General features: G+C 45.8%; 1 protein-coding gene across 2 annotated transcripts; it reads right to left on the bottom strand.

Annotated features, from left to right (window-relative positions):
• Positions 1-63: 63 nt before the first annotated feature.
• On the bottom strand, positions 64-12,380 carry Asf1b (anti-silencing function 1B histone chaperone). 2 transcript variants are annotated; one of them, XM_031340544.1, is made up of 4 exons: positions 11,940-12,360; positions 4,038-4,153; positions 1,426-1,602; positions 64-302 (listed from the first exon to the last, which is right to left on the bottom strand). In XM_031340544.1, the coding sequence occupies exons 1-4, from the start codon at positions 12,046-12,048 to the stop codon at positions 96-98; spliced, it is 609 nt and encodes a 202-aa protein (XP_031196404.1). In that variant the 5' UTR covers positions 12,049-12,360; the 3' UTR covers positions 64-95. The 2 variants fall into 2 exon arrangements, with proteins under 2 accessions (XP_031196404.1, XP_031196405.1); XM_031340545.1 differs by lacking the exon at positions 64-302 and adding an exon at positions 864-979 and having other exon boundaries at positions 11,940-12,380.
• Between the last annotated feature and the right edge of the window lie 1,826 nt (positions 12,381-14,206).

Below are 14,206 nucleotides of genomic sequence, written 5' to 3'. Positions count from 1 at the left end.
GATGACCAAGCATGTCTGACTGAGGGCTTGTAGGTCCCCTCCAGGTGTGTAAGGAGACTGCCATGGTCTTACTGAGCTTTATCTGCCCCCCCCCATCAGATGCAATCCATGGAGTTCTCAGGAAGGAGGCCTGGGATACAGCTAGGGAGGCCCAGGCTTTTGACGGGAGTGCAACTGAGGGGAAGGCCGAAGTCCACATTGGGGTCCTGGTTTTCTATGGCTTCCAGACTGTCTGGATTGTTGTCCCAGTTGATATGGAATCGGGTCACCCGGGGGTTAGAGGCTAAGATGTTCCGCTGTAGCTGTAGTAAGAAGAAGAATGTCAGCTCCTATCGCATAAGTGTTCATTCTTCCCCCAGACCTCCACTTTGAGCCTGAGAGCAGACTCAAGCGCCCCTGCCGCTAAGATGCAGAATCCTAGAGATGTTTGTACACTCTGGCCTTCTCATCAGGGTTTTTGCTTTAGCTTTGTTCACTTGGTTTTGGACTGTTTTGTTTTGAGAGATGGTCTCAACTATGTAGCCCTGGTTGGCCTGGAACTATGTAGATGAGGATGGCCTTGGACACATGAGATCACCCAAAGTGCTTTAACTCTCAAGTACTGGGGTTAGAGGTATATACTACCATGCCTGGCTTATTTGATTTTTTAAAAAACTTTGTGTATGGGTGTCTGGTTATACATATGTCTATGTCCCATATGTATACCTGGTGCCTTTGGAGGCCACAAGAAGGCATGGATTCCCTAAAACTTGAGTTAAAGTTGGTTATGTGTCACGGTGTAGGTGCTGGGGATTGAACCTGGGTTCTCTGGAAGAGCAGCAAGTTTCTTAACCATTGAGGCATCTCTCCAGCCCATTTGCTCTTTTTTTTTTTTTAAATATCTTTATTTTTTTATTATATGAATGTTTTCCTGTTGAGATACCTGTTTGTCATGTATATGCCTGATTCCTGTGGAAGTCAGAAGAAGGCACAGACTCCCCTGGAATTGAAATTATAGGTGGCTATGAGCTACCATGCGGATGCTAAGAATCAAACCCAGGTCCTCTGCAAGAGCAGTCAGTGCTCCTAACCACTGAGGTATCTCTCAGGTGCTCCCCAACCCCCACACACCTGGAAACAGGGTCTTGCTATATAGCTTAGGTTGGTCTGGAACTCATTAATGTAGATGAGGCTGGCTTCTAACTTATGATACTCCTGACTCAACTTTCTGAGGGCTGGGGTGCTAAGATCAGTGTGCTTCACTGCACCTAGCTCTAGGCCTCATTCTGTTAGGCATGCCTCCAGAAGACTTAATGTATTCTAGCTCTAGCTTAGCACTGTAGAGACAGCATGACCTGTTAACTTTGATTGACCTTGGCTCCCATCCACCCTCAACTTTAAGGGAACTGGCCTGTCTGAAGCAGAAAGTGCAAAGACAGGCCCCACCTGAGAGAAGTCTGGCTTTGGGGGTGGGTTCTCCCGAAGCTCTGGGTTTGGGTACTCATTGTTGACATAGTAGCCCACACGGATAAACTCTTGTCCATGGTAGGTGCAGGTGATGAGAACCACAGTCACACCCACGGCGTCCGTCTCCGGAATGAGGGATGGGTTTGGGGCATCAGCCTAGGAAGACACATCCTGTGCTTTAGCACTGCCAATCATGCTCAAATGTTGTTAACACAAAGACTACCAACGAAGTGGGACTAGACAAACTGATTATACAGATGACTATAAAGAGATTGTGAATTTGATTTAGAAGCATGCTTGCCCAGCATGCAGAGTCCTGTCTTCCACCCTTAGTCCCTAGTCATAACAACAACAATAAGAAATTCAAAACTGTCTGGGCGGTGGTGGCAGACGCCTTTAATCCCAGCACTTGGGAAGCAGAGGCAGGCGGATTTCTGAGTTCGAGGCCAGCCTGGTCTACAAAGTGAGTTCCAGGACAGCGAGGGCTACACAGAGAAACCCTGTCTTGAAAAAAAAAAAAAAAATCAAAACTGTTTGAACTTGATTAGGAGACACTGGTATCCCGGTGACTGAGGATGAGATGAAGATGGTCAGGTGAGCTCCTGGTCATTCAAAGGCTTGAAAAAGAGAGGTGCTTAGCAGGAGGTAAGGTCTGAAAAGACTGGCAGCATATAGAGGTTTGGCTGCGGAAGGGCTGTCGCAGAAGTAGGGAGGCCAGGCAGGAGTCGGCCTGGAGAGGGGCAGTAGCCTAAACCCAGCAGCACAGGTCAGGGTGTTTGGTTTTGGATGGAATAGCTATGTTGGTCCAACAAATGAAAACACAGACCATTAACCAAAACCACCACATAGCTGAGCATCATCAGTGGGGCCCAAGCTGCATGATCTAGAAGTAGGCCTTGGCTGAACACAGGGCTCAGTGGGCTTGATAGGTAGATGTGTGAGGGCAGATATCTTGGAATAGGAGAACACAATGGAAGGAAGGTGATGGATGGTGACCTTGGACATAGCACTACTCGGAAGTCACAGCCTATCTTTGTATTCACTGGTTCTGAGTTTACAAATCTGGCAACTTGATACATCTAGAAACTTCAAAATCGACAACTGTAGTACTTTCATAATTACTTACAGACATGTACAGAGCAAGGAAAACTCTTTGCTCAGGTTCCAACATGGCCAAACTAAGGGCTACTTGGCCTTCTTGCTTCAGCTTTCAATACAGAGCACAAGGACCTTTTGGTTTCTTATGGTGAGCTTGGGTTCCTGTTTGTCACGATGTGAACAGTTTTGCGATACATTCCAGCTACCACAATATTTGTCTCTCTCCTGGCCTAGAAACATAAAGTTAAGCAACCACGAACCCCCCTGGAACTTTTCTTTGCTACACTGCCAAGAATCCTAGGGCAGAATATAAACACTTAAGTTTTATATTCACCACCATCTTTACTACACATACTTATAATTGTTCGTTAAGACAGGATCTCACTATGTAGCCTTGGCTAGCCCCAAACTCATAGAGATCTGCCTGTCTCTGCCTCCTGAATGCTCAGATTAAAAGTATACCACAACCTATCTAATTGTTTATTAACAGCATTTGGCTGTGCTAGGCTAGCACTCTAGGCTTCTAGGCTAGCCTTGAACCTGAAGCAATCTTTCTACCTCAGCCTTCCACGTACTGAGATTACAAACTAGTACCACTAACCTCAGCTACCATCTTTAATAGAAACTATTTGATTCATTATGCATACAAGTGTTTTTTAACTCACTGATGCCAAATGATTTATTGAGATGTCTTAAAAAATCAGTGAGTAAAGACTGACATCATACAGCAAATAACAAAATAAATAAGATCCCCAAATGAAGTGCTATTTGGGTGAAAGCAACTTATGGAGAAAATCTGTGCTGGGTAAGAAAGCTTTGTTCAGATATGGGTTAGTGCTTCTGGCTGAGTTCCTGAGTCAACCCTTACTATTAAGGTATTTGAGACAAGGTCTTACTGTATAGCTTAGGTTGGATCCAAACTGTGTGTGCTAGGTTATAAGTATATACTGCTGTGTCCAGCTCTGGCCGATAAACAAGTAACAAAGAGACTTACTCCTTATTCTTCGTTGAGGGGAATAATTCAATATTCATGAACTATGTTTATGGGTTTTCTATAACTCCTGCGAACAGATCACAAATTAGTGGTCCAGTGGTCACTAAAAACTGCAACCCAGAGGTCCCCACCTCTGGGGAGGGAAGGACATCTGATGAGACTGGGTGAGTTCAGGGTGGTGGTCCTTTAAAGGACAGCTTCAGTCAGACATCTCCTGACAGTCAACCAAGATATGTGGCTCAGCCAGGCCTTGAACTTGTGGTCCTCCTGCCTCAACATCCTGAGGAGCTGGAATTACAGTAGTTGGGTCACCAGTCCAAGTTTAAGGTTTTGAACTTAAACTTGACTGCCATAACCAGTGTGCTTTCAGGTAAAAGAGGAAGGTTCTAGGCATGGGTGTGGTTCAGTAGTGGAGTGCATGTCTCGTATTTCAAGCCCTGGTTCCATCTCCAGCCTGAAACATTTCTGGAAATCAAGGGCTAAGGCAAAACTTACTTACCTGAAAGATGAACATATGCCTTCCTGCAGGAACAGGGCCCACCAACACTGAGTCTAGGATCTGATCAAACTCCTCACTCTCAGCTGAGCCCACATAAATGATCTTCCACTCCAGGTCTGCAAGAACATGGGGGATAAGAGAATTGAGGACTGAAATAGCTGGAGAGCAAGGCAAGGGTGATCTTGTCAGCATTAGGCAAATCTGAATATACTAGAAGGTCCTATGAACTAGTGTGTTTGCTGGGCTGTAGGCTCTGGCACCACAGTCCTGAATAAGAGCAAATATGAAGATCTACTTTAATGGAGACATTTTTCCTGTGGGCCTAACTCAGCCAAGTGACCTTGCTTGACTCTGGCCCTCTAGGGAAACTTAGGCTTCTCAGTAGCTGAAAGGAACCATATAGCAGAGGCTGACTCGAGTGCTGGGACATCAGCCTGTGAGGAAACAGCAGGGAGTTGTCTACATTGGTCTCTGGATAGAAAGTACCATCCTCTTTCACAGAAGGACTGGTGCCACCTAATAGAGCAGATCCCTCGATAACTGGGGCAGGGTGGCAGATTCCAATCTAGCAGGAGAGTCAGGTGGCAGGAGGGGAAAGGCAAAGCTGCAGGGGGAACCAAGTTGTCCCAAAGTTGTCCACATCTGGCACCAATTCATGCCTACTTGTGCACATTGTGGGACAGAGGCTCTGCCAGCAAATGGTATGTGACAATGCATACCTCCAAAACCTGACTCTGTGCTCCATCACTAAGGGGCTCAGTCCTGGAGTATACCCACAAGAGATGAAAGAAAAAGTACCTGGAGACCCTTCCTATCAATCTCAGGAGAGCCCTGGTACCCATAGCCTCTTGTAGGGGGGCCAAGTGTTACCAGGAGCAAGGTCATGCTAGTACAGAGAAGCTTGGCATCAGACCCAGAACTTATTTTAGGATCTTTGAAATTACACAACCCCTAGCTCCAGCAGCTGGGAAAAGTTGCACAAGCTGAGATTTTCACAGAGAGCTCTTGGAAGCTGCCTGGCTCTTGGTCCAGTGTGGTACAGGCATCCAACACTGGAAGCACACAGATATCAGATCATACTATGGAGTTTGTCACCTGAACCATAAAGTTTTCCTTTATACATCCACTCCCTTGTTTCTTCACAATTCCACCTAGGTCTTTCTAGGTGACCCCATGCCCATGGTTCACCAGGTTTAAACTCCAGCCTTAGCATTTTGGGGAAATTATTATGTTATTTCATCTTTTTAAGCTTTATTTTCTTATGTGCCTTTCCTTTTATTTTATGTGTATGGGTGTTTGCTTGCATGTGTGTCTATGTACCTTTTGGTGCCTGTACCCACAGAGGTCAGAAGATGGTGCTGGGTCTGCTGAACTACAGGTATTGTAGGGGGTTGGCCTAGTGCTGCTTGTATTCAAATGCTAAATTCTGTACCCAAGATTTGGTTGCTCCATGATGAGCATATCTTCATGTACATCAGCCATTGTTGTGGAAACCTTATTCCCCATGTTATCCCTGACTGGTTAATATAGATGTCTATAGTATGTAGCTGGGCAGACAAGAAGAAGGTGGGGCTTCAGATCCTGGGCTTGGGGTCTCAGGCAGAGAACATAGTGAGAGAGAAGGAAGAAGTTACCATGAGGTAGGTGGATCTTGAGTGCATGACCATGAGGGCTGGCCTATTGGAGTAGGAGTGGCCAGGGAGAACATGGCAAGTTCTTAGTTATTGGCAGGGAAGTAGACAAAATAACATAAAAGGTTGATATCTGCCCAGCTCTAACAATTTTAAGCTTATTATAAATGTAAAGGTTTTTGTCTTTCATTTGAAAACTATATATGGTCTAAGTGGGATAAAAATCCCCAGAATAATATTTACCACAACATTTTGGCAAACCAATGTGGGGTGAGTACTTACTTATAACCCAATTTGAAATTTCAAATTTCCTGGATGAAAGGTGTATTGTCCCATTACTATGTGGGTGCTGGGAACTAAACCTGGGTTCCTTGGAAGAGCAATCAGTGCTCTAACTGTGGAACAATCTTTCCAGCTGTCTCTAGCTATTTATTTCTTAGGAGTGCTGGTGATGGAACTTAAGACAGGTACATGCCAAAAAAAAAAAAAAGGGGGGCTGTACATTTGAGCCATGCTCCCAGACCCATGGATTTAGTTATATAAAAAGTGACACTCTAGAATCAATGATTCTGGAAGGACAGAAAAGTATGTGACCCTTGCTTGATTTCACTTTCTAAGATGACTCTGCCAAGCTCTATTTTCTTCAGGCCCTTTCCCCAAAACCCCATAGTGTCAAATATTCATACACTTAATGTGTTGGAGGGAAGACTAGGCAAAAAAGAGAGCTTGACACAGAATGGTTCCTTGTGGCCCCAAGGCACCTAACATTGCTTAGTCTAGGTCAATACTTTTGGTAAAACCTATTGAAATAAAGATTGTAGTGTACTCTGGAAGCCAGCAGAGGGTGAGCACCTTCTTGACATGGGCCAGAAACAGACCAGAGAATTCACAAAAGACCACATAAATACTGACTGGCTATAGTCAGAGCTGATCAAAGCTTCTACAAAAACAGATAATGAAACAAGGACCCATAGACTGCAATCATTTTAAATTTGATGAATTTTTTTCATATTTTCTTCCTTCAAAAGATAGATTGCACTGGTATATGCCTTTAACCTCAACATGTGAGACATAGCTTTTTTTAAAAAAAAAAAAAAAAAAAAAAAGGACAGAGTTGGGTTTTAGAATTGGCTCTGAGGGTTAAGGTACTTGTCACACAAAACGTAAAGACTCAGCTCAGTCTCCAAAAAACACATGGTGGAAGGAGAGAACTGACCCCAGCATGTTGTCTCCTGACCTCTGCAAGCACTAGCACATACATACACATATGTAAAAACAAAGGAACAAATGACACAGTCTTCCTATGTAGTCTTCCTATAGGCTAGTCCAGAATTTATAACATATGGAATTACAAGAGTGCACCTATGTGTATCTCTCATTGAAGCTGGAGCTTACTTTGTCAGCTAGACTGGTAGCCAGTGAACCCTTGGGATCCACTTGTCTGTACCCCTTCATACTCCCTGGCTTGTACCTGAGTGATGAACAGTTAAACTCAGGTCCTTCCTGAACCATTTCCTCATACAAGGATGCAGTGTTTTGAACAGAGAGAAACTAAAGATTTCATTTCAGAATATACTCAGCTTTAAGCACCTGTAGTTTACATAACCATAAACTCAACCAACCAGATAGAAAATATTAGAAAAACAATCTGGGGCTGGAAGAATAGCCTAGAGGTGGAATACTCATCTAGCATTCATGATGCCTGGGTTCCATCCCCAGCACTACACACAAAAACAAATTTGTACTGAACATGAATGTGTACAACTTTTTTGTTGTTTATTCTCACATCATATAGACCTGGCTAGCCTAGACCTCAGAGATCCACTTCTTGAGTGCTGGAATTAAAGGCATTTTATGTATTCTCTAAGCAGCATATAACATCTATTTCCACAGTACTGACATTAAGAATAAGTCATGCAGAGCTGGGGAGATGGCTCAGTAATTACAGTGCTTTCTATATAAGCATGTAAAAAGAGCATAGTGGCTCACAACTATAACTCCAGCCTTGGAAGGTAGACACAGGGGATCACTCTAATGAACTGGCTAGTAAGCCTAGCCCTCCTGCCAAGCCCTGGGTTTAAGAGACCCTGTCTGTCTCAATGGATAAAGCAAAAAGAGCATTCTGAAGATGATTCCCAACATCAACCCAACAACTCCCTCATATACAACCTGTCTGCCCCATCTCCCCCCACCCCAAAATGGAAAAAGAAGTCACTTATAGATGATTAGTCTACGAGAAGGGGCTGGTTGTTGTGGTATACCCGTGTAACTCTAGCACTCTGGAGATGGAGGTAGGATCCAGAATTCAAGACTAGACTCTTATAACATATTAAGTTCAACCAACATAGGGTTCATATACTCTGTCCAAAAAAAAAAAAAAAAAAAAAGTCAGACTAATAAAATCTAGAGGAGACTATGTGCAGGTTCTATGCCAACCCCTCGAGTGCTGGGGTTACAGGTATATGCCATACTTCCCTTTGAGACCAGGCTTCCCTGTGTAACTCATGTATCTGCTTGCACAACAGGGATGTAGCTGGGCACTGTTTACTTTTTAAAAAACTTCTATGTAGCTGGGCAGTGGTGGTGCCCACCTTTAATCCCAGCACTTAGCCGGTAGACAGGCGGATTTCTGAGTTTGAGGCCAGCCTGGTCTACAGAGTGAGTTCCAGGTCAGCCCGGGCTACACAGAGAAACCCTGTCTTGAAGAACAAAAACAAAAACAAACCAAAAACCAAAAACCAAAAACCTGTGTATTATTGCCTGGTCTTTTGTTCATCACACAGATCAACACTGGTGCACAACATCTGGCTTCTTTGACTTCTTCAACTGGTATCTGTTGACATTCTCCACTAAAAAGGAGGGAAGCTAGGCCAAATCCACTAAATGTAGACCCATACCTTGGAACTGTCTACTTCTAGATATTGAAGAGAGGTGACCACAGGGCTTCGGAGCTTTTCAGAAAATCGGGTCAGATGACCGGGGCTGAGAAGGCTTGTCAGGTTTCAGCAGATAGTGCCAAAATGCAAGGAAACAACTTCTCTACTATTCATGGAAAGGAAGTCAGGAAGATGAAAGCCATGCAGGCCAGTCAGAGTGTAAGGAATAGAACCAATCATTATAACTTTGAGGAAAAACACCCTCTTCTATCTTTTCAAAGGGTCCTGATGTGACAAGAAATTCTATGGTCACTCCTAATATGCTCTCCTAAAATAGACTGTTGAGCTGGTGACACAGCTCAATGGAGAGCACCTGTTGAGCATTAGTGTAGTCCTGGGTTTGTGTAGACCTGATTTCTAACACAAAAAGAAGAGACACCACACACAGGACCCCTACTACCCCCCCACAAAAAATAAAGAGGTTAAAATTTAATAAAACTTGCAAGTAGGGGCTGAGGCAATGGCTCAGGATTTTAGAACACTTGCTAATCTTACAGAGGACCCAGGTTTGATCCCCAGGCACCTACATAGTGGCTCAAAACTGTCTCTAATTCCAGTTCAGGTAATCTGATGCCTTCTTCTAGCTTCTGCAGACACTAGGTGTACACGTGGTACACATATGTGCATGTTGGCAAAATACACATAAGCAAACAAAAAAGATCTACAAGTAAATGTCTTCTTCCTTTTCTAGGACTAAAGGAAAGAAAAGGAATCTGGGAGCTGGCTAGATGTCTCAGCAGTTAGTGCTTCCCATGAGAACCTAAGAACCTGAATTCAGGGTGCTGGATAGATAGTTCAAGGCTAGAATCTAGTATTGACCTTAAAGACCCAAGTTTGATTCCCAACAGCCATGCTGGGAATCTCAACCAGCTATAGATGATCAGTTGTCTCTGCCTTCCAGGGGCTCCCATGCAAATGCCACCACCAACAAAGACACAAAAATAAAATTAAAGAAGAAAGAATGAAGTCACATGTGGTGGTGCATACTTTTAATCCCAGCACTGAGGAGGCAGAGACAAGCAGATCTCTGACTTCAAGGCCCACCTGGTCTACAGAGTAAGTTCTAGGCCAGCCAGAACTATATAGTGAGACCCTATTTCAAAAAAGAAAAGGAGGGCTGGGCAGTGGTGGCACAAGCCTTTAATCCCAGCACTTGGGAGGCAGAGGCAGGAGGATTTCTGAGTTCGAGGCCAGCCAGCCTGGTCTACAAAGTGAGTTCCAGGACAGCTAGGGCTACACAGAGAAACCCTGTCTGGAAAAACCAAAAAAAAAAAAAAAAAAAAAAAAAAAAAAAAAAAAAAAAGGAAAAAGAAAGAAAACCCCATTACTGAGGAGAATGAAATGGTGGATCCCTGGCTTACTAGACAGCCAGACTATCAGTATTGGAGCTTCAGGATTTATAGACACTTATAGACACTGTCTCTTACATAGAACAAGGCTAGAGAGACAGCTCATGGTTAAGAGCACTGGCTGCTCCCCTAGAGGCCAGGTAAGATTCCTAACACCTACATGGAGACTCACAAGCCTGTAACTCAAGTTCTAAAACACCCAACTCCTCCTTCTGAACTATGTGGCTATCAGGCACTCAAGAGGTGGCATAAATACATGTAAGCAAAACATACACACAAAAAATAAAATAAAATAAAATAAAATAAAGGTGGAGAGCAATTGAGAAAGACCACTTGTTTCTCTGGCCCACACCCACAAACAAAACTAAAAAAAAAAAAAAAATTTAACAACAATCTGGACTCAGAACCCAGAGACAAACTTCAATGATAACGCTTCTACTACTATTTGGCTGACTTGGAAAAACTCACCCTGCTCCTATTAAAACATGACCAGCAGGCTGACTCTATCCTTGTTCTGATTCTATAAATAAGGAGTAAAAGTAATACTAGGCAATGACCATGCAACCATTTTTAAATGCAAGGAGCACAAATAGGCTGATTGAAACCTTATCTCTCAGCATCTGGGAACTGTGAATCCTTTAATCTATCAGCTCCTTATATCTCCTCTTGGCTTCCAAATAAGTCTTATTCCACATTGTTACTCTACCTTTTATTTATTTATTTTCACCCTGCCCTGTTCCAGCAAGGATTTAACCCAGCTTATTCTATAGTTAGTCATAAGCAGATTCGTTTAAACTTTAGGAGTAAGAAACTAGCTACTGGCCCACCCCAAGCACACACATAGCAGCTTCAAGTGAACAGGAGTGGCTGGCCTTAACTGAACACCACCCAACAGCCACCAAGAGGCACTAGTTGTCACAGCCTGGCCTCTCAGAGCTCCACCTCCTCAGCTGCTACATCCTTTTCAACACTCAGTAGAGAAATGGCCTCATGGAGTGCTTCCCTCCGAAAGCAGGACTTGCCTTTTGCTGTGGAGCTGAGACTCCAAAGTGACCTCACATTTTACATGTTCATAACTTTATTTAAAAGGTCTTTTGCTCCTTATGGCTTTTGTCCTCTCATCTCTGAGATCAGAGCCATGTTCACCTTTATGTGCCACAGATGAATTAAGTCATTCTGTGAAAGATCCACAAAACCCAGTGACCTCCCAGTTGATGGAACTTGGATCCCATCCCTGTTTGGCCAGTCCACCCACTCCCCAGACAAGATCAGCCCATCGAAAGGGATGAGGGATTCCTTGCACTGAGTTAGCTGGAAGCTAGTAGAAATCTCAGAAACTGGCAGAGGCCTGCCTGGCTGTGGCACCCTCACCTGAAATACATTCACCCAGACCCGGAGCTGGGTTACCTACAAAGTGACCTACAAAGACTAGAGTCAGAAACCCCCATCTCTCCTCAGGGGAAGCTCATACATAAGATTTGGGACTAACCTAAAGAAGGCGTATAGGCAACACCATGTTGTTACAGTTAGCAAGCAGGAGTTGCTGGGGACAAATGTGGGGTTGTCTGGAGAGGGCGTTGTTGGGGCCATGGGGTGGGAAAAGGCCATGGGCAGACGGGGTAACAAAAGAGTCTGGCTGGTTTGTAGGAAAATGAGGGGACGTAATGAAGGTTGGGTTTCCATAGGAAACACGGGACACACGGGAGGTTTCCGAGGAGGAAGCACGTAAAACCGGGGTCTAGCCGCAGGGAAGAGGGCGTGGCTGCGGGCCTCCAGGAACCCAATGAGGGCTGACACCTCTACAAGGAAAACGTACAAGGACAAGCGGTGCACGACAAGGGGTGCCGAGGCCTCCACGAGACAGTGCAGACTGGACACAGAGCCGTATCCACCGAGAGGTCAGAGCTGGGCCGGGGAGACAGGGAGCGGCAAAAAAGCGAGGGCAGGAGGGCTTGGGGTCCCCTGCCTGTGCAGGCCCAGCCTCACCGTCAGACAGGGCCTCGCTGCATTCGAAGCTGATCTCGAACCGGAAGGGGCTGTGGAAAGGGCTCGGGTTCTCCAGCACAGCCACATTCAGCACCGACACCTTGGCCATGTCCTCGCCCGGGAGCCGCAGCTGCCGTGGAGCCTTCTTCAGTGACCGGCGACGGAGAAAGAGGGGGACGACAGGACCGAAAGCTCGCCGCGACTTCCAACTCTTCTCTCCGAAGAGCTTCTCCCGTAAGCGCGCTCCCTTCAAAGAGCCGGCCCCGCCCTCCAGCCAATCGCCGCTCGGGATCGATGACGGCGCGAGCCGTCAGCCAATCTCGAGGCTACTTCAGGCGCGCGCCTGGACCCGCAGGCCAATCAGAGACGCTCCCTCTTCACTGGCCCCAGGAGGCGGAACGACGATCTCCGAGCTTCGCGAGGGTCTGTCGGGAACCAATCCCTAGAGTCTCCGACGGGACTAGCTGGCTCCGGGGGGGGCGGAGTCAGAGCGCGGAACTTCTCTCGTCCAATCCCAAGGGTTACCGCACCGGCATCGCCCGCCCCTCGCCTCGCTTTTCCGGTAGACGCACCTCACAGAGAGCAGCGCCACCAACGGCCGAGCGGTGGCGCGCGGCTCTCACTCAAACGCGCGGAGAGGACGGTACTCGCACTCCCGGTGATTGACTCGTGACCGTGGGCGGGGCTTGAGCGGGCCTCTGAGGTGGGATTGGCTAGTGGGGTGGGCGTGAGGAAAGGGCTGGAGACCTGTGGAAATCGCACGCCCTCCGAGGGAAAAGCGTTAAGGAGGAAAGAGTGGCTCGGGCAGTGTAGGCGGCGGTCCGCAGGTGAGCGTTTCCGGGGACTGTCCTGAGGTTCCTGCCTGTGAGAAACGGTGTCGAGAACGTTTGGATCACCCCTGAGACAAGATGGCGCAGCGATGAGGGAGGATACAGGATCGAGTCTCAGTCCGAAAGGAATTCGAGTTCGTGGACAGACTAGGGTTTAAATCCTGCCTCTGCACTCCATTTTTCAGCCCTTTGAAAAAAATCAGTGTCAGCCGGGCGGTGGTGGCGCACGCATGTAATCCCAGCACTTGGGAGGCAGATTACTGAGTTCGAGGCCAGCCTGGTCTACAGAGTGAGTTCCAGGGCAGCCAAGGATACACAGAGAAACTCTGTCTCGAAAAGCCAAAAAAAAAAAGAAGGCTGGTGAGATGGCTAGGCGGGTAAGAACACCGACTGTTCTTCCGAAGACCCTGAGTTCAGGTCTCAGAGACCACATGGTGGCTCACAATCACCCATAATGAGGTCTGATGCCCTCTTCTGGTGTGTCTGAGGACAGCTACAGTGTACTTACATATAACAATAAATAAATCTTAAAAAAAAAAAAAAAAAAGAAAGAAAAAATCAGTGTCGTGGCCGAGCTTGCACGGGAGGCAGAGGCAGGTGGGCCTGTGAGTTCGAGGCCAACCTGGTCTGCAGAGTTCTAGGACAGCCAGGGCTACGCAGAGAAACCCTGTTAACTGCCACTGTTTATGCTGATATAATGCAACTGAAACTTATCTTTTCTCCTTACTTTCTGGTTCTCTATACCTTGTCATAGTTCCTTACACAACCTTTTACCAGTCACATCTTTTAAAGGATAAAACAAAATGGAAAGGTAGATGCATACCATTAATCTCAGGACTTCTGTGGGACAGCCTGGTCTACACAGTGAGTTTGGGGAAGCAAATAAATTCGTTTTCACTATTGGCCAATGCAAAAAGGCCAAGAAGCAATTAATATGAATTTTAGTAGTACACTTAACTAATTAGGACAAAAATAATAATTTCAAACATGACCATTATAAAAAAAATGGATTCCTGCTGTGCATGTCCCACTTCATGGTGTGGTGGGTCAGATAATACCCACCTCATAATAGGCAGCTCAGGTCTCACCGTAACCTGGTGGTCTATTGTCAGATGTTCAGTTTTCATTATGGCCCAACAGCAGACCAAGGGCTGTCTCTCAAAGGCAAAGTAGTCTGCAGATGATGGTAGATCCATGTTCCAAAATCGTAAAGGTGTGATTTATCTATGGAGGTCTGCTAAAGGCTCCAAACAGCCTTTTTGCCACTAACCCTCAACTACCACTGGGTCTGTTGAATCATAAGGTCCAAGTGGTAGAGCAGTCTGGGTTTGTTGTTTGTTTGTTTTGTTTAGGAAGAAGGGAGGGAAGAAAGGAGGGAAGGAGAAGGAAGAAGGAAGGGAAGGAAAGAAAGAAATTGGGAAAAGGAATTGCGAGAGA

Source organism: Mastomys coucha, unplaced genomic scaffold, assembly GCF_008632895.1.
Source record: "Mastomys coucha isolate ucsf_1 unplaced genomic scaffold, UCSF_Mcou_1 pScaffold22, whole genome shotgun sequence".
Taxonomy (NCBI): Eukaryota; Metazoa; Chordata; class Mammalia; order Rodentia; family Muridae; genus Mastomys; species Mastomys coucha.
Note: the sequence above shows the minus strand (reverse complement) of the source record. Positions and strands in the feature narration are given on the sequence as shown.

Excerpts from the sequence above, each read along its gene's own strand:
- Asf1b (XM_031340544.1), bottom strand. The coding sequence starts at position 12,048 with ATGGCCAAGGTGTCGGTGCTGAATGTGGCTGTGCTGGAGAACCCGAGC. Across the intron at positions 1,603-4,037 it reads GGCATATGTTCATCTTTCAG|GCTGATGCCCCAAACCCATC; the intron begins GTAAGTAAGTTT and ends GTGTCTTCCTAG. Across the intron at positions 303-1,425 it reads CAAAGCCAGACTTCTCTCAG|CTACAGCGGAACATCTTAGC; the intron begins GTGGGGCCTGTC and ends TTCTTACTACAG.